Source organism: Cornus florida, unplaced genomic scaffold, assembly GCF_030987335.1.
Source record: "Cornus florida cultivar Cherokee Brave unplaced genomic scaffold, ASM3098733v1 CherokeeBrave_3.0.0_Hap2_Chr05, whole genome shotgun sequence".
NCBI lineage: Eukaryota > Viridiplantae > Streptophyta > Magnoliopsida > Cornales > Cornaceae > Cornus > Cornus florida.
This window is the reverse complement of record NW_026775575.1, coordinates 81354319-81378495: the sequence shown is the minus strand read 5'-3', so window position 1 is coordinate 81378495 and position 24177 is coordinate 81354319. Positions and strand designations below refer to the sequence as shown.

At 34.1% G+C, this 24177-nt stretch overlaps 2 protein-coding genes and 1 non-coding gene across 3 annotated transcripts; 1 reads left to right on the top strand and 2 right to left on the bottom strand.

Annotated features, from left to right (window-relative positions):
- Nucleotides 1-4362: 4362 nt before the first annotated feature.
- Nucleotides 4363-4974, top strand: LOC132309557 (transcriptional regulator TAC1-like). Its single transcript, XM_059807851.1, has one exon. It carries the CDS (start codon nucleotides 4363-4365, stop codon nucleotides 4972-4974), a length of 612 nt encoding a protein of 203 aa, XP_059663834.1.
- Nucleotides 4975-10882: 5908 nt separating this feature from the next.
- Nucleotides 10883-13687, bottom strand: LOC132309556 (uncharacterized). Its single transcript, XM_059807850.1, has 3 exons — nucleotides 12848-13687; nucleotides 11708-12253; nucleotides 10883-11224 (listed from the first exon to the last, which is right to left on the bottom strand). The coding sequence occupies exons 1-3, from the start codon at nucleotides 13685-13687 to the stop codon at nucleotides 11126-11128; spliced, it is 1485 nt and encodes a 494-aa protein (XP_059663833.1). The 3' UTR covers nucleotides 10883-11125.
- A 9732-nt stretch (nucleotides 13688-23419) lies between these two features.
- On the bottom strand, nucleotides 23420-23528 carry LOC132310899 (small nucleolar RNA R71). The gene has a single exon (XR_009482739.1). It is a non-coding gene; the product is annotated as a small nucleolar RNA R71 (small nucleolar RNA).
- Nucleotides 23529-24177: the final 649 nt, after the last annotated feature.

The window sequence follows — 24177 nt, the reverse complement described above, 5'->3', positions numbered from 1 at the left end:
TAAAAATGTAATTTCATAAGAACTAGAAAATGACTCGTCATCTTTCAAAATAGAAAGTCGAGAGTTCAAGTCTCCATAGATAAGGAAGGACTCATAATATTATGTGAGTGAGCGCAATAGTGAATTTTTAAAATAATTTCAGTGGGGGCAACAGTGAAATTTTATATAGATATATAATTAAAAAATAAAATTTTACCAGCGTATATTACTAAAAAAAAAAAATTAAATAAATAAATCAGCGGGAACAATTTGCCTAACTGTGTGTGTATTTCTTGTAAATTAAAATAAATAAATAAAAAAACAAAAAAAAAATTATTTGAGATATAAGCAACCTTATTTCAAGATGCATAATGTTATAAAAATTAAAATACAAAAAAACAAAAATTTATTTTTAAAGAAATGTGCCTTGAAATTATTATTTTAAAGGATTGTATAAATAAAATAAAACTAAAAAGTATCTATATAATTTGTTTGTAAATATATGTGTTGTATAATCTACCAATATATATATATATACACTGTACACACACCTTTAATACTTCAGACTTCAATAACAAAACAAAAAAGATCAAATATAAAGTGAACATTTCTAAACATTTGTATTGAGTATTAGGTACATTTTGATAATTTTCATCATAATAAATGTTTGTCCATAATTCAATGAATGAGAATTTGCATATTGAAGTTGAGAATTGACAAAATTGAATTTACGAATTATGTGAAGATAGTGTCAATTCGTACGCGAAGTGTGAGAGCCACATCCTTTATAAAAGATTATGTGATTTAGTTTGTCTACCCATTATTTTTATATGGTGAAATTTGAAATCGGACTTTAGTACCTTGCGTGTTTTTTCAACGTAAATTTTGATTGTATTTGGTTAATTTAGAATACTCATCCTAGTTTTTGTAATCACACAATCTTTGTCATTTTCTAAAATCTTGAGCATGTAACAATCTCATCAACAAATTGACATCCATGGGTGTAATCTTCTCAAGCATGTAACAATCTCATGGATGTTTGCTGTATGATAAACAATGGAGTGAAAAACCTAGAAATGTCGACAAAATGATATCCCTGGTCTGGAGTGTAATCTTTTCCTGGCCGGCTCAGCAAGCTATGGGCACATATCATAAGTTTGTAAATTCATATATAGCTTTAATATTTAAATTATTTAATCAAGTATGCTGCTGTACGTGGTCAAATTAAACCGTGATTTTTTATTTTTTATTTTTAATTTTTTTTTAATTTAATTAAAGTGTAGTCGTTAATAGTTTTATAGTTTTTATCAAACTGTATCTAAGTAATATCACCATCTTCGTTTTATATGGAAAAATTAAAAAAATGAGAGCACTGTCACTAACCTTCAGATTCATTGTGTTTGAATCACTTAGCGAAGTCTTTGCTATTAATAGTTATATATGATTCTTATGAAGACACAAGCTTACCAAAACAGCACTTATTATACACACACACACACACACACATATATATTTGTTTGGGTACATGGTTAATTAATTTGTATTAAAAAGAAAACAGGAATAGAAGTAGGGCGTTAGATGGTTACAAAAATACAGCCAAAAGCCACCCAAAGGAAGGCATATACACACACGTCAGTTGGATATATATGTACATCCACTTCATTTAGATGAAATTATTATTATTATTATTATTTTGGTAATTAAGGTATTTGAAATTAATGGTAGATTCAGAAATTGTCAATAAAGTGGGCTAATATTAATAATAAATTATTATTTTTGAATTAAATTGACTATATTTTTTAACAAATGAGCTTGAGCCCACTCCTAAATACACCCTTACTTAAAACTTTGTCCAACTAATTTTCGAAACATGTTTTTACATCCTTTCCATACAAATTAAGTAAAATTTGAACTTTTTTATGTGGATGTCATGACATGCGTGTTGATGTCCACGCAAGGGATGAAACCATGCAAAAACAAAGTCACCATCATCGACTGATCAAGCTTACATATGAACGGCTTCTATGAAAACTATTGATAAACGAATTAAATAACCAAACACATTTGTACATCAACATGAAGATTTAAATTTCCCGGTAAAATAAAAACACGTGAAGATTAATTAAGCTACAAAGACTACAATTAACAAATAATCATATTCCACCAGTTTTCATACACATATACAACCATCCATCCAGGTGAGGTGGTGATAAATTTTCTTTTTATATATCAAACATTAATGTATAACTGTACGAGTAGTCGACAGGGTAGATACCTTTTAATTATCCTCTAAATCTTCCACGTGGCATCATCCAAGCTGTGCCAGCTGGCGGGGGTGGTGTTTTGGATCTTGCCAACTTCAATTTACTGTTGGCACTCACTATGAATTCAGGTTTGACCACAACAAGCTCTATTCACAGTTCTATTACGAATGCAGCTAACTAGGACTTTTTATTTTAGATTTTGGAACGTTGTGAGTGGGATTAAGGAATAACTATGCTGCACGGGCGGCCAAAGAAAACGTCGAAGGGTACTATTGGAATTAAACAATATTTTGGGTGATCATGACAGAAGGATTATGGTAGCGTCTTTAGGGATATTTCATGTATACAGTAATACACTTATACACATGCCAATAAATTTGGGGATGCATGTTACAAGTAACTCAGTGCACGAGTCTGTATTAGTATTTTAAGGATTAAAATTTTTAATTAATATGCTCATTCTTCATTTGAAAATTGGAGGTTCTTTTTTTCTTATCATACACGCAACCTTTGAATCACAATGCAATAATCTCACGGTACTCTCATCAAATAATATCAAACATTAATAATCTCTAGATAGTAATTTTGTGTAACTCTAATACATAGTGGTCAACAAATACTCTTATCACAATAATAGCCATATCAATTAATAACAAATATTAATTACAGGCAGACAAAGTGAAAAAAACACACCTAATATTTAAATTTTGGACAAATATCACCCATAACTTTTATTTTTTATTTTTTATGTTTTATTTATATAAGTGAGTTAAGTTAGAAAAAATGATCAAAAAAGGGGGTTTGAGGTGGCTGTTTCGTTACAAATTTAGTTATGTGCATTACACATGATATTTTAAGATATAAAATTTCGAAAATACTATTTTCTCTTCTAATAATACCCTTAAAATATATATATATATATATTTGAATTTTAAGAACTTTTTATAATGTACAGGAGATTATACACTCTATATACATATATACATATCATAGGGATTTTTTTTCGCTCACTACCCATAATCATAATGAATGACTTTACCAATCTGAAGGGAAAAAAAGAAAAAAAGAGCGTTATTATATATGCAATATGAAAGCCGTCAGTCGTTTATGGATCAGACGAACAATGAAGAAATTTCCAAATGGTATCATATATATATATTTTAATGGGTTTTATTTTTTATTTTGGATATACTTAATCTGATGATCCTTTTTTTTTTGCTAGGTACAGTTTATGATATATACAACTGATAACTTACTGAATAATAATAATTATTATAATAATAATAAATTTTAAATAACCGAGTGTTCCTATATGGTGTGAGTTTGTGAAATGGTCGACAAGCCTCTGTATAAGCGGTGGATAAACCATCTTTGTCAACCAAGTTTGTTCAGCGGTCTTAAGTTAGTGGGGAAAAATCAGGCCAGGAATCAAAAAAAAATTAGGCCACTGTTTGTTTCTGAACGACGGAAATGGAACCTAAGGAAGCTAGTTAGTGAACCCTATATATATATATATATATATATATATATATATATATCTACAGTTCAAAGTTTGAGACTCTGATGATTAAAGAAAGACACTGGCATTGTAATTCACATTAATATAATTAAGTTTGAACAACATTAATCCAAGCGTGCAGCAGTGAACTGTTTTTTTGCCTTGTATTGAGACAAAGTAACCAATTGTCCACCTTGTTTTTAACTTAATATTAAATAGCTAGTTAGAATAGATGGTGCCCTAGATAACCAATTTTTCTAAGTTTTGTTTTTTTTAAAAAGGTCATTATTCAATGCTGATTACATCTGTACCAGTATAATGTACGATAAAGAAAAAGTTAGGAGAGTAAACATAACTTTGACATTATTTTGTATGAAATGGCCGTTTTAAGATGCACGGAGATAAATTATAAAATAAAGGAAAAGTGTTTGGCTAATTAGGTAATTATGTATGTAAAACTGTCTAGAAACATTCATCTAGAGAACACAGCTTGGCCTGCAGCTATACAGTATACACACATCTTCCCCCTCACTAAAAATATATATCATCTTAGCAGTCAGTTGACCATCTCTCTCTCTCTCTCTCTGCAAACACACACACACACACACAGATTGATCAAGGATGGAGAATGATCCGGCTGCCCTAGAAAATCCGGTTGCCCTAGAAAATTCTGATCAGGCAGTGAAGTGCACCTCAGATGAACAGGTTCCAAGCCAAGCTGCTGCTAGATCATACCAATGCTCTTTTTGCAAGAGAGGGTTCTCTAATGCACAGGCACTGGGAGGCCACATGAATATCCACAGGAAATACAAGGCCAAGCTCAAGCAAGCCGCGAACGAAGCTCAACAAGCAGTACTACTTGACATCCCAAAGACCACTTCTTTGTGTCCTCCGGTAGTACTAATCCCTAACACAGACGCAATTCAGCCATTGAAATTCATGTCCAGTACTACTACTGAAGAAAAAGTCACAACCAAGTGGCCATGGATGTCATCTTCTGAAAATGATGATGCTACTAAAAGAGATGAAATCCATGTGGGAGAGCATCGGAAGCTGCCACTTTTTGCTGAAACAACATCAAATACTGCTGATCAGAAGCTGAGCGTTCACGTCGCTGTGGAAACTAAAGAGGGGTTTTCGTCGAGCCATTGTTCATCTGGACCAGAGTTGGACCTTGAGCTTAGGTTGGGGAATGAGCCTCAAGAATCACCGGCTACTAAAAAGTTCTTTTGAATCCAAGTTTCGCTGTATTGCTATCACCAGTTACCCAAATCTACCTCTCTTACAAAATCTCTTACTATCTTTTTATGAATTTTTATGGTGTTCCTAATTAACCATGAACAATTAAAGGTTGTCTTGGTTTAGTCTTATGGTTCTTGTTCTATTTTCTTTTCCATTTGATATCTGTCCACAAGTATCAGAATTTGACATTCTGGTCATATCATTTTATTTGTTGATTAAACCTTCATTTATTTATTTAAAGAGAGTTATAACCTTTATTTGTGATCATTTGATCCAATACCCTTTAGAGAAGAATTGATCATTAATGTTTAAAATTTCGTTTGAATTTCATGTCATAATGACAGACTTGCTAATTTATGAGGTTTGAGTGGAGAATAATTGTTTAATTCTGTGATATATTAACCTATCCACCAGACACACACACACACACTAACAAGAACAATCCTCGTGGCAATGACGGACTTTATTTTGCATGAATGTGAGAATTATTTTTTCATAATTCAAGTGAGCTCGTTTTAGAATGAATATTCTTTACTTCCCTTAGTATCCCTATATTCTTGCCACGTACTTCTTCTTCTTCTTTATTTTTCCTTTTTGGAAAAAATAATAGAATGGGATCGAAGTAATATGAACTTTGTTAGAACGAGTCATCAATTGATTGATCCCCCTCAATATGATGCAATGCATCACTTATTCTGGGATGGTTTTCGGTTGTCGATCCTTACAAAGAAATGCATCATAAATTTTAATTTTCCTTCTTGTAAAGGACTATGGATTTTCTTTTTCATAATTAAGCTAGCTTACCAAATTAGTGTGTTAACATATTTGTGTTCCATTTCAACTTTTGAAATGACAAGAGCAATCCAGTATTCCAACAAAAAATGTGGATCCCCTCCAGTGCCACTCCGTAGAGTGCGCTATCATGTTCCCATCACATCGCTTATGCAACAACTCACATTGCTTATGTAATTAACAATTTTACATCGCTTGTAGCGTGTCGTACGTACTAGCTTGTGGCGTGTTGCACTAGCTAGCCATCTACATCCACCACAGGACAAAGGCACAGGATCTCCTCCAAAGGAGGGGATCCGGTCAGATTCATTCCAAAAAAAAAATATTTCCTTCAGCAACACGTACACTGATATTTTTTGCTTAGTTCTAGATTTTCATTTCCATTATTCCATATGCTCTTAAATAAGACAATTTCTGCATAAAGCAATTTGTACATGGCTCAACATTACTGGTTTTATCGGCAGCATCTGGATATGGCTACTGTCATCTTCATGGTTTAAAGCATCAGTTTATATTTAGAGTGAAGGATGGTATATAGTCCAAGCATCTTCCTTTTATTTGTGGACACACCATTCTTCTACCTTAGGTAAATCTTCTTCAAGATACTCCCTCTAAAAAAGGAGAACACGAAAGTTTCTCTAGTCTCTGTCTAACAGACCTCGTACGTAAGAAAAGTATTCAATAAAAAAATATAGGTTCAAGATGTGTAAGGATTACAAGGTCTTCTATACAGAGACTAAATCTTGGAATAACAGCTTTCCATGAAAGCAGTGAAATGAAATGATGGAAAATATTGTAAGTACTATTTCTTAATAGTAAATTATATATGGTAACTTTTGTAGTAGTAGCATCTCTCTAAATGCATGTAAATGACATGAATTAAACAAAGAGTTGCAGATTTGTCTATTTTTACTCAACACTATGATAAATCACCTAACTGAATTTACTCAAAATAAAATCTCTTGGAAACTTAAAAAAATACCACACATGATAACCTCGAGGAGAGAAGGGGTTCAAGTCCGGCGGGGGCAAAAAGGTAAAATGGTTACCAGTTATGTTGTATTCAAAGAGAATGGAGAGATGTGTAACTGTTCTGAGGTCCTCGTTTTTAATTTGGTCATTCACTACTTCCTCTAATTCTGTTGATTGCAATGGGTAGTCTCACAAAGATGATGTGAAGTGTGCATGTATATGTGTATTTTTTTTATACTTTTCCAGTCACGTACAGTATATTATCTTTATTCTCCCTTTCAGCTGGAAGTTTGTTTGTTGCTTCCCTCAGTGTTTGGGCTTCTTTGTTACTTTTTGGTCTACTTTGTTTTGTTGACCGGTGGGTTTAGGGTTTTAGACGTGGTTGTGATCGAACTTATAATTTTATGGGGAATGTCCCCTGTATGATGTACTCAATAGCTAGCTTTTGAGTTTATATTGACTTCACAAATGGAAGAGAAACATAAAAGTTGAACAATCTGGCTTTTCAGCCATTACATCCATCCGATGGATCGGAAGTTAATGTCGGGTCTCACAAGTCCGATATTAAATTTAGGGTGCGTTTGGCTGCATCAAATTTGAGCATTGAAATTATAATTTGTGAATTTGAGAAAGTTTTGGTTCAATTTTCTTAATTATTTTTTTTCAAATTCCATCCGTTTCAATTCCAAAACTTCAATTGCATGCAGCCGAACATTCCTTTAATTCAATTCCATTTGTGTAAATCTTAATCCAATCCAATCAATAAAATATGGATTGCGAGCCATAAACACCCTATGGGTTATTAAAAGTCCTTAATTTTTATTTTTAGTGTAGATAAGAGCCTCTTGTTACTGGAGTGATTAAAAGACTAAACTCACTAAAGTACACTTATGTATATAAAAAAAAAAAAAAAGTGAAAGACAAAAATAATGTAAAATGATCAAAGTATCCTAACCAAAAATGAAATTGTGTGTTTATATGTAAAAAAAACTTTAATGGTATTTTGGGGAGACTAAAAGGAAAGTTTAGAAAATTTGTTACTTAAATGTGATTTTCTGACATATTATATGAATTAAGCCATTCTTTGCCCATTTTTTTAAAAATGGACTTATATATTCAAAATAAAAGTTGAGTGTTATTTGCCCAAATTTAAAATATTATAAGTGTTTTTCTCATTTTACCCATAAATTATAGAGTTGGTTTCACGGTTTCAACTCTTCTAAACAGTCCATTATATGTTTTCTGACCATGGCCCAATGAAAATTACTAAATTAGTCAGTTGTAACCCATTTAACTAAATGCTTCTTAAGCTAAACCAATTCAATTAGAATAAATGACCAAGTGCTTAATAGTTGGTTACTGGTAGTCAGCCGATAAATATTTATGTTATAAACACAATAAATAAACCGTATATTGTGAGTATAATTTGCCACTTGGAAGTAAAATTTTGAAAAATTTGCTACTTAGTCATAATTAATAAGTAAATAACTAAATGGGTGTTGATATACACCTTTTCTTCTAAAATAAAATTACAAAAATATCCTTGAATTGATTTAAGTTGACCAAGTAATATATATATATATATATATTTTTTCTAAAAAGCTCCTTAAGAACCATCTCCTCCTCGAACAAGCATGAATCGGTTCTCGACAGCACCAGCTCGGCGGCGAGATACAACACATTGGATGCATTTCCTTCACTCGCATTCTCTACTAATTTGAATTCAAAGTATCAAATCAAAAACACAAATACATATGCAAATATATATGTGTGTGTGTGTGTTTCTGTGTGTGAATAGGATGTTGAGTTTTAAGCTTTATAGGGTTTACTTTTGACGGAAAGAAAGCTACGGAAGCTCTGGAAACTGGTACGGTGTAGATAGAGAGAGATGTGATGAGTCCAAAGGATTACTAAATTAAATTAGATGTCATTTAACCGTTCCAAAAAAAAAAAAATTAGTAATCATTTTGATGGCTTACAACGGATAAGAGAATCGTAATTAATCATTCCATTCATTTTCTTTCACTAGCATCCACGCAAAACAAAGAAGGTTTAAGAGAAAGCAAATTTCACGAGAGTTTAAGGGCGATTAGAATCGTAGAAACAGATAATCCAAGAGAAGGTGTATTCCACTAGAGTTTGAGGGCAATTTTGACATAAAAAATGTACGTAAAAACAAACCATTGCGTGGAGTAAGGATTTTTTTGTAATTTTATTTTTTAAAAAAATATTTGTGAATGGAGGGCCAAGACTTAATTGGAGCGCGAATGTAAAGTGACTAATTAAATTTTGGTATGAAATTCATACCACTGTCTCATCTTTTATACCATTGCAGCATTCTTTTCTACTTCTAGCCTGAGAAAAAAATATATAAATAAACAATTGAAGATTTCAAATTCTTAAAATAAAGTATTGCTATGTTTGGTGGCTTTTTGAATTTGGAATTTTTAAAAATTTAATATAAATTTTAAACTAATTTTTTTTTCAATTTTAAATACGAAGCACTGATTCGATACTTCCAAACATAACATTATATGTTGTTTACTTCTTATACATTTAAAAACTTCATAGTAAACTCCAATATAAATTCTCTTATGCTCAACAAATTGGGCTCCTGCAAGATGCATAAAACTAAACACATTGGGAAGGAAATAAAACTAAAGTGACCATGCATCAATGTAACCTTTTTATTTTTTATTTTTTTGTAACCATGAATAAAAACTCATTCGTCAAACAAAACTGAAAATGAAAACAAATAATAAAAGGACAAAAATGAGATTACAAGTATAATCACATGTCTAAATCAGCTACATCTCTAGTTTGACCACATCCTCCCCTAATTCCGCGACTAACATTCTTGCAAGCACATCTGCACTCTTTCTTGCATTCGTTCAGAGTGAAAATCTTGATCTGCAAGCATTCAAAGTAGCATTGTGACATGCATTTTGCCTTCGCCGCCGCCGCGTCGCTGCCGCGCCCTTTGGCCTGTGACAAGACGAGCAGCGCACACAACAATGCCATTGTCATCACTGCCCTCTTAGTCACAGCCATTGTATTGAGATGTACCCAATAACTTGTAAACTAAAATGAATGTTTGATTCTAATTCATTTTGAAAATGGAGCTGAGGATTTATAATTTATATGGGGAAGACACAATTAGTTTGGAATTTTTGAGTTTGGATGAAAAGAAGTCACAGTTGTCTGACAGTTGTTTGCTTGGATATAAATCATAGTTACAACTTACAGCATATATGACAAGTTATTTTTATCTCATAAGGGTTGGTTATATATGCCAAAAATAAGTAGCCATTAAAATCTGTGAAGGTTGGGGAAGTGTTAATTCCTGGTTATTCTAAGGGTTTTCTTGACTCCAAATGACAGAAGGTAAGGTGGTTGTGAGACACCAACTAATTTTCTGTTTATGTAAAGGATAACTAAATATATATATATTTATGGAAAGTAAATCAAATATATGTATTGTTCACCACTGGGGGTCCAATTAATTTTTGGTCATTTATGATGATGAAATGATAAAAAAAAACGTTTTTAAGAATAAGCATGTAAATTAGATTTTTTTTTTTTTTTTTTTTTTTTTTTTGTCATTGTAAATTAGATGATAAAAATACCTTCATTTGAATTAATTGTTTTGGTTAAATAAAATTTAAAAGGTGTCGTCAATGGTTATTAGCTTAAACATACAGTATGATTTTTCTCTCTTCTCTCTCTATCAATTCTTGAACTCTAAGTCTAAGGGTTGACCACACAAATCAACTCCTGAGCCAAAGAGGCCATAAGAGGACGAGAAATAATATAATTTCATTTTCTCTAAAGAGAAGGTTGAGTATTAGAGACGTTTTAGATTGTTTGGGATTATAAATATGTTAGTTTTATTCGACTTTTTAGGGACATGACATATTTTGATTGGCCGAAATCTTCTAATTCTGAATCATTAAATAATTTTTTTTTTTGTTAACAGTCAATATTGTGAATATATATATATATATATATATATATATATGAAGAGGTGTTGTAGTGCTAAAACTGTTGACTTGACACTAACTAAAGAGAGATGGGAGAGATGTAATCCCTTGTACCCTAATAATTTTCAATTAAAAATAGCTGATTACAATGAATTATTCAAGAGAATTTCTCCATTTACAATGGAACCCATGTAGGAGCAGGATTAGAGAGTACTGATCAAAAATAATTTTATCCATTTAATTTTTCTAATTTTACAAAAAATAGAGAGAAGGCCGGGGGTGGGGGTATATATTCATAGTCAAATTGGGAGTGATATATTCGAAAACTTTTTCTAATTTGACAAAAATAAATACGTCTCTAGAACTTTAGGCATGTATGTAGGTAAATGAAATTGAATTCAGGCCACTATTTCATCTTTCATGCAAGCCCTAAGCTTGACAGTGATATTCATGTCAGCCACTTGTTCTACATCACAGCATTCTCTTCTACTCCCTACCTGCATGCAAAATCAAGAATATGCATAATAAACATATAAACATACAATTCAATTAAGGCTCTGTTATGTATCACCAATATTGCTTTCATATATAATGAAACTTTAATTTATATATTTTTCAGACAAAAATAATAATAATTTCTTTTATATAGTATTTATGTATCTTAGTTCATAATTCCAAGTCTAAATTAGTAACAAGAACTTGTAATGGTAGAACACAATAGTTACGTGCCTACATTGCTATATAAGAATCAAATGATGAACACTAAGGACAAAAAAATAAATAAATAAATAAATAAAAGAGAGAAGATGAAAAGTTAAGATTAGTAAGAGGTCTTTGATGAAAAACCTGATGAATCCTAAATTGGAAAAAATAAAAAATAAAAAAATATAGCATTTTCCCCAATATGAAAAGAAAATATATAGGACCTGTTGCAGGCATTTTCCAAAAAAAAAAAAAATTGGTAATTTGAATGCACTTACCCCAATGTTATGCTTCATTATAGGTGAAAGGACATGAATCATGGAGATGTGATCAGCAGAATGACTGCCACTTAATGAACAAGCTGGTAATCTGCGTGGCCATTTTCGGGTATATCTTGTAACAATGTGGTTTCTTCTGATTTTCTGCACTGAATCAAAGAAGAAAAGATGGGGAGCTTCACAAGAACCATTGTGGATGTCGAGAAACCGAGTGCTGAACATGTAAGGCGGTCTTGCATCCATCCTCAACGGACCAAATGTCGCGAGAGGTCTATGTAGAATGCTTGGAGGGAAGATTTTCTCATAGATTTGAGCAGTATAGCCCCATGATATGGACAATGTCCAGTTCCTTTGCTTGTGGTAGCAGACTGATTGTTGCAGCAACCTAGATGCATCGGCTTTTGCAGCTTCCATGAGGTGGTTTACTGATTGGTGCCGGTTCATGGAGGGGAATAAGGGGTCTACAAAATCAAGGTGGTGGAGGGAGAGGAAAGGAGAATGTGGATGAGCTGAGAGAAGACCTAATATGTTGCGGCGTAGATCAATCTGCAATGACAAACATCAATGGAGCTTGTTAATTTGTGATCTCTTAAGGCCAATTAAAAAAAAAGATCTATTTTCACTTTTTTTTTTTATAGTTTTTCGAAAACAGTTTTCTGAAAATCAATCCAAATAGGTAAATAATTAGTTTCAAACTGAAGGCAAGCCAAAGAGCTAGGGATATATATATTTCATATGGTAAATGGTTATCCAAAAGCATAGGGTATTTTGTTTAAGTTGCAGTTTTCCTAAAATTGTTTCATGAGAACTCAATTAAGAAAAGACCTAGTTTCTGAAAACAGTTTTCTGAAGTCCTATTTCCATTAACTTTTATAGTTTCTGAAACAGTTTTCTGATAACCGGACCAAATAGGTGAATAATTAATTTTTCAAACTGAAGGCAAGCCAAAGAGCTAGGGATATATACATTTCATATGGTAGATGGTTATCCAAAAACACAGGGTCTGTTTGTTCAAGTTGTAGTTTTTCGAAAATTGTTTCATGAAAACTTAATTAAGAAAAGACCTATTTTTACTGTCTTTTATAATTTCTGAAAATAATTTTTCGAAAACAGAACCAAACAGGCGAATAATTTATTTACCTGATGGAACCCCTTTTCCTGAGTTAGAGAAACTCCAAAATCAGCAAGACATGACTGTAAAATATGGTCACTCCCATACAAAGATGGGTATCTCTTTATGCATAGATCTAAATTCTTCGCCAATGCCTCAGCAAGAGGGTAACTCAAAGCATATCCAGCTCCCCCAAACGCCATCTCAAAAGAGTTATGAAAATTCGACGAAACACATTCCGAATTGGTACCAATGTAGTAGTACTTGGTGTGATCATACTTTTTCAAAACGTCAACTAAATTATCAATAACAAGTAGTGTGTCATCGTCTGCCATGACATACCATCTCACTCCTCCTCTGTTTTCTGCCTCAAATGTCTCCTGAATCACGCGTAACATTCGAATGGCAAATGGCATCGCGTGCTTGTCATACTCTTTGTACCTGGAGGTGTCTTCAGAAACCCGAAAAGGGGGAGATGATGAAGGCCATGGAAGCAACTCATCCGTAGGCGGTCTGTCTAAAAAAAGATATCCCCTGGTTAAGTTTGGTTGCCACCATGCGTCAATGTAACCTTTCTTGTTCCTCCATGTAGTTGTTGAGCCAACTATTCCAAAAACAAGATGGCTAATATTAGTAGTAGTAGCAGAGTTAAGTGTATTGGCATACTGAGACCGTCTGTGCCTCGAGTTGTCGTCGAAGAGGGCTGAGGAGGAGAGGCAGCAGGGATGCAGGATAAACAAGAAAATATTGTAGATTACATATAGGACTAGTCCTGAAATAGCCAGAGATTTGCATAACCTTCCATTAATGATCAATTTATGGGATAAAAGTTGAATAGTGTCTCTTCTAAAGGCATTGGTAGGTGACATTATGAGATTGTAGAGCTTTAAACTGAACAGATTGAATCAGGAAAGTTAGATATCCAAAGACTGGTTTTTGAATTATTTTATGTGATATATAGCAGTTCATTTGTAGTAAGGTTTAGTTTGGGCTGCAAGCTCACGTGGGTTGTGTGCTTATTTGACATAGATAATGCTTTGCAGCAAATTAATATAACCATTCCATTTACATGCATTAAACTTCTTTATTGCATAAGTTTTATATGGGGACTATTTATGTTGGCCTATTTATTCTATTTAATTTAACTATTTATTTGTTTTGTTGGGGCTAATTAATTTGGCTGTTACAAGCTCGGATCTATTCTTGTTTGACTTTCACTTTACTTTTATCTCTTTTGTCCTTTCACATAAGAGTGGTGATACAAAAATGGAACACTAACACCCGAAAAGGTGCCAAACCTGATTTAACAACCACGTCATCTTCATAATTCCTAAACACCGCTAGAAGACATGGAAAAGTCAAACTCTCTCTTTTGATTTTCTCTCCCCAAATTCCTCTCTCTAGTCTCTTCATCTTCGGTTGATAGATTCTTCTCTTTCTTAGATTCTAGTAATCTCTTTCTTTCTTTGATTTTACAAAATTGAATCAATTCAAAAATCATGGTATTACAGTAGTAGCTCCTGGTATTTATACAGTTTATATGATAAAGTTTGTGCTTCTTTTAAGATATCACTTCCATCTCTAAATCAGAATTAGCAATGGAAATCTCCACATTTTTTCAGAAAAAATTCAAATTAAGGCTTATTTAGATTCAAATAGAAGATTAGGACTGTATATGCAAAATACGGTGATCGAAGAGAGGAAAAATGCTTATTGCTCTGTATCCCTTCGATTTTGTGAAATCTAAGAGAGAAATATATACACCAGAACCGTAGACAGAAAATTGAGGAAGAATCCATGAACATCTATGATCTGCTTTCAGTATATATGTAAATTTGTATGTGAGTGTATATATATATATATATTTATCTCTATGCATACCCACTTCTTTAGCGTATCTTCACACAATCCGTAGCTCCATGACCTCCATCAATTTCCCTTATTATTATTATTTTTTTTTTTAGGTATTTATTCTGGGTTTTTAGAATCTGACGTGGCTTGGCCACGTCGTATTCGGTTGTTTGTTCGGGGGATGCAATTCGGCCCCCTTATCATTATTCTTCACATAATTTACATATTTTATGGGCCCGAGAAAAAGACTTGGTACACAATAGGGTGAGAGATATGTTGTGATTCGCACCACCTAACTAAAAGTATTATTATTATTAATTTTTTTTTTTTTGGGTTAAATACTTGTATGGTATCGTGTGATTAGTCATGACTATGTAGTCAGTTTCAAATCATGTAAAAATTTCTTGCACCTGAAAAAGCTAAAAATACCTCTAAAAAGACTATAGGACGATGTGCTTGCAAAACAAATTAAATGCAAGTCCCACTTCCTCCATTTCTTCCTCTTTCTCTCACTCCCTCTTTCCCTCTCGAAAACAAATTAAAATATATATGGAGAACCAACCGAGCCAAATATGAAGAGCCACGAGTTAGTCCAAAGAGAGACTTTTTTGCACCGATTATACTACGTCGTTCGTGCTATTAACTAATTATATCTTGTCACATAAGTAAAATTGTTTTACTTTAGTGGTTTCAATCACTTCATATTAGTATTTAATCAATTGGTGATACCTTGTCATCCATACAACTAGAGCAATAAAGTACTTCTCGAGCCTAATGAGCTGGCTCTCTATATTTACAAAATGATACCTGATGCTCTTAGCGAAAGGGTGTAACTTTAATATTTAAATCCTTAAATAGAAGAAGAGGCATGCTACAATCTATTACGATTATTTGTGTTAACCAATGACCTAAAGCAATACAGAAATCTGTTCATCCTAGGGTGTGAAATTGTAATCAAAAGGAGTACTAGTCACTAATGCTCTGTTTGGTAGGATGGAAGAAATTTGGATGGAAATGAGAGGGGAATGGATAAATGAAACATCCTTACGGAAGTGTAACGACCTGAACCCGACGGTCCAAATCGCTAACCAGATCCTTATCCAAACTCGAGGTCAACTAAGGACACTACCGTCCTTTCTTATGTCAATACATAATAATAACAATAATAAAAATGGGATCATAGTTACAAAATATGTCAAAACAGTCCACTGACCCGTCAAAAAAAAAAACTGTGAAGGAGCGTCGTCCGCCACTTCCCTTTCGTATCCTAAAAAATGCTAATAATAAAATAGGGTAAGCCAACCACTCAATGGGAAGTGTCTAAGACACACCTCTTATAACCCCATGAATCCATACAAGGAATAGAATACAAGTAAATGGGATTATGCCTCGGGGAAAGCAAGTAAAGCAACGTGATATCAACAAATACATACGCAAGTCGTCTAACCACCAAATATACAATATATGCCAATGCAATGTCATGCCATGCAATGTCTCTCCCCATTTCTGAAACGATGCCGTTTCAACTTCCAAATTGTTAGTGCAATCTGACCCAAGGCACCTCCAAGGCGTTACGAATGAAGGGTTGACTAACTATCCACAACCACGAGGCACTTCCAAGGCGTCGCATTCGGCCTAGTTAGCTCAACCATACTCCCTTCTAGACTACACTAACAACACGGACCACTAGGCGCCTCCTAGACGTCCAGTTTTCGCAAACATCTTTGAAAATATTTTCCCATAAACAATTTCGTTTATTTTTAAAATAAACTTTTCCCTTTACTTTCCCAATGGTAATGCATGAATTATATAATTCCTTCAATGCTATGACAATATAAAATTTTCGTACATATCATCCACATCAATTAAATATGTTTAAAACATGAATTTTTACACAATATTGCATTCTCACATTTCTAATTCATGGCATTTTACATACTTTCAATTTGCAAATCCAATAACTTAAATACATAAAACTTAAATTAACATCATTTAGACATGTATCATCTCAACAAGGTAGCTATCACATAATCACACACTTTCTACAACATAAAATAAATAAAATAAAAAAAAAAATAAAAAACATGTATACAATATGTAATGTTCCCGATTTTTGCCATTTTTCATTTTTTAGAATTTTCAGATTTTTCGAGGGTATTTTCATCTTTTCTCATTTTACGTGCCGGACACCATGGGGTGTACCGGGTGTGTCCGAGAGTTGATTGGGGCATTTCATTGAGTTTAGGACTTTTTGAAATGTAAAGGTTGTTATTTCGACATTTTTCAGTTTTCCGGACCGGAAAGTCCCGTGTGGGACCCGCTACCAAAATTGTTGTGTACGGTAGTTTTGTTTGGGTCCAGTTGCACCTCATTTATTTTATTTTATATGTTTTGTGTGGTTGTGAATTATTATGTATATATATATGTGTGTGTGTGTGTGTGTGTGTATATATATTGGTGGTAAAAAAAAAAAAAAAAAAAGATATTTTAAATTGAGTAGGACCCACCTTATTACATTTTATGTAATAAGCCAAAGAGGTCATTACCAGACCTCAGCTTCTTTCTCTCTCCCCGCGGCTGCTTCCCTTTTTCCTCTCTGTTTTTCTATTTTTCTTTTTCATTTCATAACTTCAATCTTTGATTACTTCTCAATCATTTGGAGATTTTTGGTGCCGTTTGCGGCAAAACGGAGAGCACATCAAGATCTACACATTGATGTAAGCAATTCATCATTTGGCCAACCATAGGATTTTTGAAATTCTAGGGCTCAATTTGGGGGTTTTCTCATTTTTTGAGGTAGGGGTCTCTAATTCCCACTTTCTTGCACCTATCTGAGTTATGCATGCTTAATTTGAGTTGGTTGTCTCTTAAATGATTTAATTGTGTATATAAAACATGCAACTATGTGTATTTGTTGATTTACATAGAAAACATGCCTAGGTGTTGATTCCTTATGTCTATTGGGTGTTAACTTGCTAAAAATGTGTATATATGAAGAATGTAATTATGTGTATTACTGTGTGTATATGAAGCATGTAATTGTGTGTATTACTTTATTTGGATGGAAAGTATGTTTAAGTGTTAATTTTTCTATGCTCGTTATGTTGTTAATTTGCTAGAAATGTTATGTGAGAGCATATGAAATTTTCTTATGTAGAATTGTTGTAAAATGTAGAAAATTTCTGATGTAGAAATTTTCTTATGTTGTAAAATTGTTGAAGAATGATGAATACACATGTATGGCATGATATATCCATGCATGAGCATTGGGAGGAAAATAGGAATAATTTGTAATAGGAAACTTTGGGAAGAAGTTTTGATTAAATGATTTTGAGAAAACCCGGTCGCTGCGGAGTCACCAAAGGGCCGGTGTGTTAATGTAACATAGAGAAATTAGGTGAAAATACCTTAGCGTGGTTAAGCTAGCTGGGCCCCAAATGACGCCGCCGAGGTGCCAAGGGTCAGGGACAGTAGTCAATCCTTCTCTCGTGTCGCTACGGAGTCACCAACGGACGGGTTATATTAACAGTTTGAAAAGTGATGAATGATTTTGAAAATGGGGAATGACATACATGGCATTACATCTATGGCACGACATTTGCTTGTTTTGAACTTGAAAAAAAAAATAATAATAATAAAATAAAATTAGATTTTGTGATTTCCCCTAGCTTAGTATGATCCCACTCCCTATTGTCCTATTCATTATTTGGATTCACGGGGTTACAAGAGATGTGTCTTTGGCACCACCTACTGAGCAAATTGCTCACCCCATTTTATTTAACATTTTTCGGGGCCGGAAAAGGAAACAGTGGATGCCAATCCCTCTCAACCATGAAGAGGACTAGAGATCTATTTTGACACCTTTTGCGAATTAGTTAATCTTTTGTAAAGTCACAAAATGTGGAAAAAAGTATTCATTTTTGCAAATCATGGCCATGTAACTTAACTAAAATACTTGATTACTTTTGATGTAATTTGAGACTATGTAAATGCTTATGTTGAATGGGAGGATGATGTTATATCTTTGAGAAATTAGTAATGGTTATATCTATGTAATGTGGTATACTTTGCCGTGAATTCGGAAAGGTTAGATAAATTTTGAAGGTCCAAGAGAGGCCATTGCATTTTTTTATGCATTTAAGCAGGTTGGCGTAAGCCCCTTTCTAGTAGAAGTCATGCCGATTTTTTTTTTAAATTGGCATCAGTTTAGGGTCGTTACACAATATATAAATTGCATCTCAAGAATTTAGCACAGTATAAACATGCTTGTACATCAATTAAAGGAGATTTACTCACAAAGCTCAAAAAAATGGGTATTAGAACACTCCTACCTAAATTTTGTAGAAAACCCCAATTTCAGCCCAAATTTTCGGAATCCAATGGGTGGCCAATTGAAAATCAGCTCAGATCAAAATGAAGCCCACGACGAGCTTGACAACTTTGCCTTTAGTGGCAAAATCAAGTTCTCAAAGGCTTGATCTAAATCTAAGGTTGAATTGGTGAAAAAATGGAAAAAAAAAAAAAAAAAAACGAACACTAATATGGAAGGCGAGAAGCTGCGTGAATGGAATGTGTTAAAATGGTCACCTGATGACCTTTAGATCATTACATGATATTAAAGGTAAGTGGTGGGTCCCTTGGCTTTAAAAATTAATTTGTCATATTATATATATATATAAACAATAAACAAACCACAACCACACATTTAAACATATAACCACATAATTGTACATCAAGTACTAATGTGTGAAATGCAATAGACCCAAGACACAATCCCGGTACACAACGACTCCGGTAGTGGGACAGCCTCTAGGCCCAAAAAATGAAAAAAAATGCCGAAATGGCAACCAAGGCATTTTCAAGAGTCATGAACTCAGGGGGTTGTCTCAATCAACACTCTGACATACTCAGCACACCCTACGGTGTCCGGTACGCAAAATAGGAAAGACAAAAATACCCTTGAAAAATCAAAAAAAAAAAAAATGAAAAATGATAAAAATCGAAAATATTACAATCTACCCTCCTTGAAAGATTTCGTCCTCGAAATCTACCCTTCTTAAAGAAGGAGGCCCATAGTCATATACCTTCTCGAGAAACACCTCACCAAATCGCAAGACTATGAGCTCACCAACCTTATTGCCTTTGACACCAGACTCCAATAGGCAATCACACACCGTTGCCACTAAAACCCAATGTTCACCACCCTATGAGGGTACTCATCACTCACAACATCATAACAGAAGACCAGATGGTACGCTCTACACTATAATCGACTCAAAACGGATATCCGTCCACTCTACACTATTACACAAGACTCCGAAACCCAAAAGAAGAACAGTCACTAAACCACCGAATATGACACATAAAACCTCAGACTAGGAACCCCGTCCATTACATAATCAAGCCCAACTCAAATCTACATATCTCTGTCAAACCAAGCACTCACTATCTAATATACAGCTACATCACCACACAATCATACAAACGACCATTAACCACACCAATTGGCAATCATTATATTAATTAACCTCAAGATAACTAAATAATGAATCTCCCAACGACTACATAATCATGAGTCACTAGAACAATAAAATAATTTATCCTGCACCCAGATCACAAATCCTCAAAACAAGATCCTCAATAGTCAATGGTTGTACTGATGAGCACTGAAAAGTGCGCATTTAAACTCGTTAAGCTTAAGCATTCTAGTACCTTTATCTATCTTACTTTGCCATTTTAGACTTATTACGTGTTATTTATATTTTCAAGCACTAATCCCAAAATTGAGCTAACTAAGCCAAATAAGAGCTTAATTGAAGCAATCCTGAGATAAACCAAATGAGGGAGCAAAGTGGAGAAAGAAATGAGCAAAAAGGAATCAAGTTGTGCAGCTGAAAAGTTCGATCGATCCAACTTAGAGTTCGATCGATCGAACATCTATGATCGATCACAGTACTTCTCGATAGATCCAACCTTGGCCTTTGCTGAAATTCAAAGTTCGATCGATCCAACATCACCTTCGATCGATCGAACCCTATTTTGTCCTATTCAAATGATTGATCTTATCCACAGCGTACGCCTACCAACCACTTTTGTCTTTTTCCCCATAAATATCTTGAAAATATCCCAGCCTTGTCATTATCCGGAGGAGTCAAACCACTTCGATCGATCCAAGATGCAGTTCGATCGATCAAACCCATTTTCGATCAATCCAAGTTAAGGTTCGATCGATCGAACTTCCTCCAGCGAGAAAAAGTTAAAGTCCAGCTCATTTATTCCGTCCTTTATCCAATTATTGAGGAATATGCCTTGCACGACCACAGCTCATTATGGGGTGTATTTGACCTACCTATATAAGGAATATGATACACTTTTTGAGAAAGTATCTTGTCACACATTGAAAATCATCTTGGAGGCTATTCTTGGAGAGGAAGAAGGGAGGAAGCTAGAGCAACCATTGGAGGAGATCTTCACCAACAAGGAGCAGCCATGGAGTTAGCCCTTGAGGGTTGGATCATCACTACCATGAGTGGCTAGACATCCTCTTAGGGCTAGAGTTAGCCCCAAGCATGCTTTCTATACTCTAATCTTGTGTATTATTGAGGGATTAGTGTTATATGATATATCTTGATATTCATGTATATATAAATCTTGATTATTTCATGGTTTGTATGGTTTAATGCTTCCAATTGACTATTCTATTCTATCGATATGTCTATGTATGCTAGAGTAGGATATTCATGTGCTTATCCCTAGATTTAGTGTTTTTGATGCATGTCTATGTGTATTGATGCTATAGATCTAGAGATTATTAAGATGATATGCTTAATGAATGTTATTTTGGTTAATTTGATGGTTTATGCCTATTCTTGATAGTTTGTGCCTCTCCCCTAGTCTAGATAGCTTTATTTTCATGCTAGTAGTGTAGATTTAGTGTAGTGGTAGTGTAATGTTAGATGGGAAGACAATCTATTCTTGATGTTTGATGTTCCATGCTTGTGAGTCCAAATGGCATATTCCTCTAATATTGTGTTGTATGTGGATTGTGAGCTTAATGAAGGATTAATGACTTGTTTTGATCTATTGTGCTATCCCCATGTTGTCTAGACAATATATGCTCTATTGTTTAGATATATTGTGCTCTTCACATGATGTTTAGACAATACTTGCTTGATTTGTCATCCTTGCCAATTGAATCAACCTAATGCACACACACTCTTATCATATTGCAACACATCCATTACCCTCAATTGATCACTTGTTAGTAGTATAGAAAAGTATTGCTTGGTGGTGATCTCTACACCCCAAGACCTCTCTCTCTTGTTTACTTCATATTATTTTATTTAGTTGAATTCAATTTAGCTTAATCAACCAACCAATCAATTGTGTGATCAATCGACCTACTAACCCTAATTACCATAGTTTCACAATTCGATACACCATCAAATCCCTTGGGATGATCCCTACTCGCCCTATCTATATTTTATATAGAGAACGGTAGTAGTGGCTTTCTATAAATGTAAAACTTGGCCACCTCCTAAATTCACAACTCTTCAAGCTTGACTTGGTATCGCAACCCTTGTAAAGGATCGGTTAGTTTTTGGCGCCGTTGCCGGGGATTTTAAATTGGCAACGTCGAATTGTGAAATTCAATTAGGATTAGTACTCTTTTGATCGTGTCTTTACTTTCTTTTTATTTTCTGTTTTTGATTGCTTATTAAGTTTGTTCTTCATTGACTAGGTGCATTGAGTAAGGAGCTAGCAAAGTAATTCCAAGCTAAGGAGCAAAGCAAAGCAAAGGAAAAATGCTTAAAATGAAAAATTGCTAAGTAAAATTGCTAAGCTAAGCTTTTAATTTTGGAGTTGAAGTGCTAAAGGACTATTGTGAGACCTTCTTACTCAATCTCCTTAGATAAATCGGGGGCCCACGTGGAGGCATTTATTTGACATACATTGCATTTGAAAATTGTGGTTGTGAAGTTTAATTGCATTGTTGAGAAAGTTGCTTATTCGTGTTGCATTGTGCATGCATGGTCGTCGTTCATTGAGACTTACTCTTGTCCCTCTTGATTTGCATTTAGAATTCACTATTAGGAATCCAAGGGGAAGAGGAAGTTCACATAGAACCAATCTACCAATGGACGCTCTCAATGATGATCATGTTGAAGACCTTGGTCACATAAACCAACAAGGCATCCTTCATCCTAATGTGCAAAATGATAATATGCAAGTTCCATTAGGTATGCCTAGGCCATACATTCATCAACCTCCTCAACAACAAGACCAAATTCCAATGGGAATTCCAAGGCCAATGTATGCACCACAACCCCCCATCATTAATCAAGCTCAATATAACTAAGGTGTCCATGTTGCACCTCAAGTTGCTAATCCACCACTCGCATTGAGAGATCACTATGTGCCTAATGAGTATAATGCACCCACATGCATTCAATTGCCACCATTTAGAGCACACCATTATGAGATTAAAGCACAAACTATCCAAATGCTACCTAACTTTCATGGATTTCCTAGTGAAGAACCTTACAAGTATTTGGATGAGTTTCTTAAAGTTTGTTCTACCGTTCGATACATGGACATGCCGGAAGAAGTTTTAAGGCTGAAACTTTTTCCATTCACCCTTAAAGATAAGGCGAAGTATTGGTTTAACAATCTTAGGCCTTTTTCTATAACTTCTTGGGCAGAAATGCAACAAGAATTTTTGAAAAAGTACTATCCGGTTTCTAAGACCAATGCTATGAGAACCGCCATTAGAGAATTCACACATGGGGAAGGAGAAACTTTCCACGAGGCATGGGAACGCTTCAATGAATTGCTTAGGAAGTGTCCTCACCATGACATGCCTAAATGGCAATTGGTCCAATTCTTTTTTGAACGCTTATCGGACAATTATAAAGGCATGGTTGATGCTTCAATGGGAGGTTCTTATATAGACCGGCAAGAGGAAGACGTGTGACGTCTTTATGAGAGCATGAGTGAAAACTCTTTGCATAGAACATTGTCATCTAGGAATGGTAGAAATTCTCAAGGTAAGAAGAGTGTTGGCTTGCATCAAGTTGACCACTTAAATGATATTACCGCCGAGATGAAGTCTTTATCTCAAAAGTTTGATCAATTGATCAATTAAAACTTGGCGAATCAAGTGTCTTCTTTTCCTAACCATTCTCCTAGAACTCAAAATGAATCATGTATGACTTGTTCTAGTGTTCTTCATTCTACTTCTAATTTTCCTCATGGACAAATTCAAAATGAACCCATTAAGCAAGTTAATGCAACATTTGTGAACCAAGGGAACAATCCTTATGGTAACCATTACAATCCCGGTTGGAGGAATCATCCTAATTTTTCTTAGAAAAACCAAGGGGAGGGCTCAAACTCTTCCCAATGCGGTTTTCAAGGGAAATACATTCCACCTCCACTTCAAAACCAAGGATCCCAAGGTTCAAGACCATATAACTCACAAGGAAATCAATTTGTTAATTCTCATTTT

Bases quoted from the DNA above. Each gene is read 5' to 3' on its own strand.
- LOC132309556 (XM_059807850.1), bottom strand. From the start codon at position 13,687: ATGTCACCTACCAATGCCTTTAGAAGAGACACTATTCAACTTTTATCC. The intron at 12,254-12,847 runs GTAAATAAATTA...TTGTCATTGCAG, and splicing joins AGGAAAAGGGGTTCCATCAG to ATTGATCTACGCCGCAACAT. The intron at 11,225-11,707 runs GTAAGTGCATTC...TTTTGCATGCAG, and splicing joins TAATGAAGCATAACATTGGG to GTAGGGAGTAGAAGAGAATG.
- LOC132309557 (XM_059807851.1), top strand. From the start codon at position 4,363: ATGGAGAATGATCCGGCTGCCCTAGAAAATCCGGTTGCCCTAGAAAAT.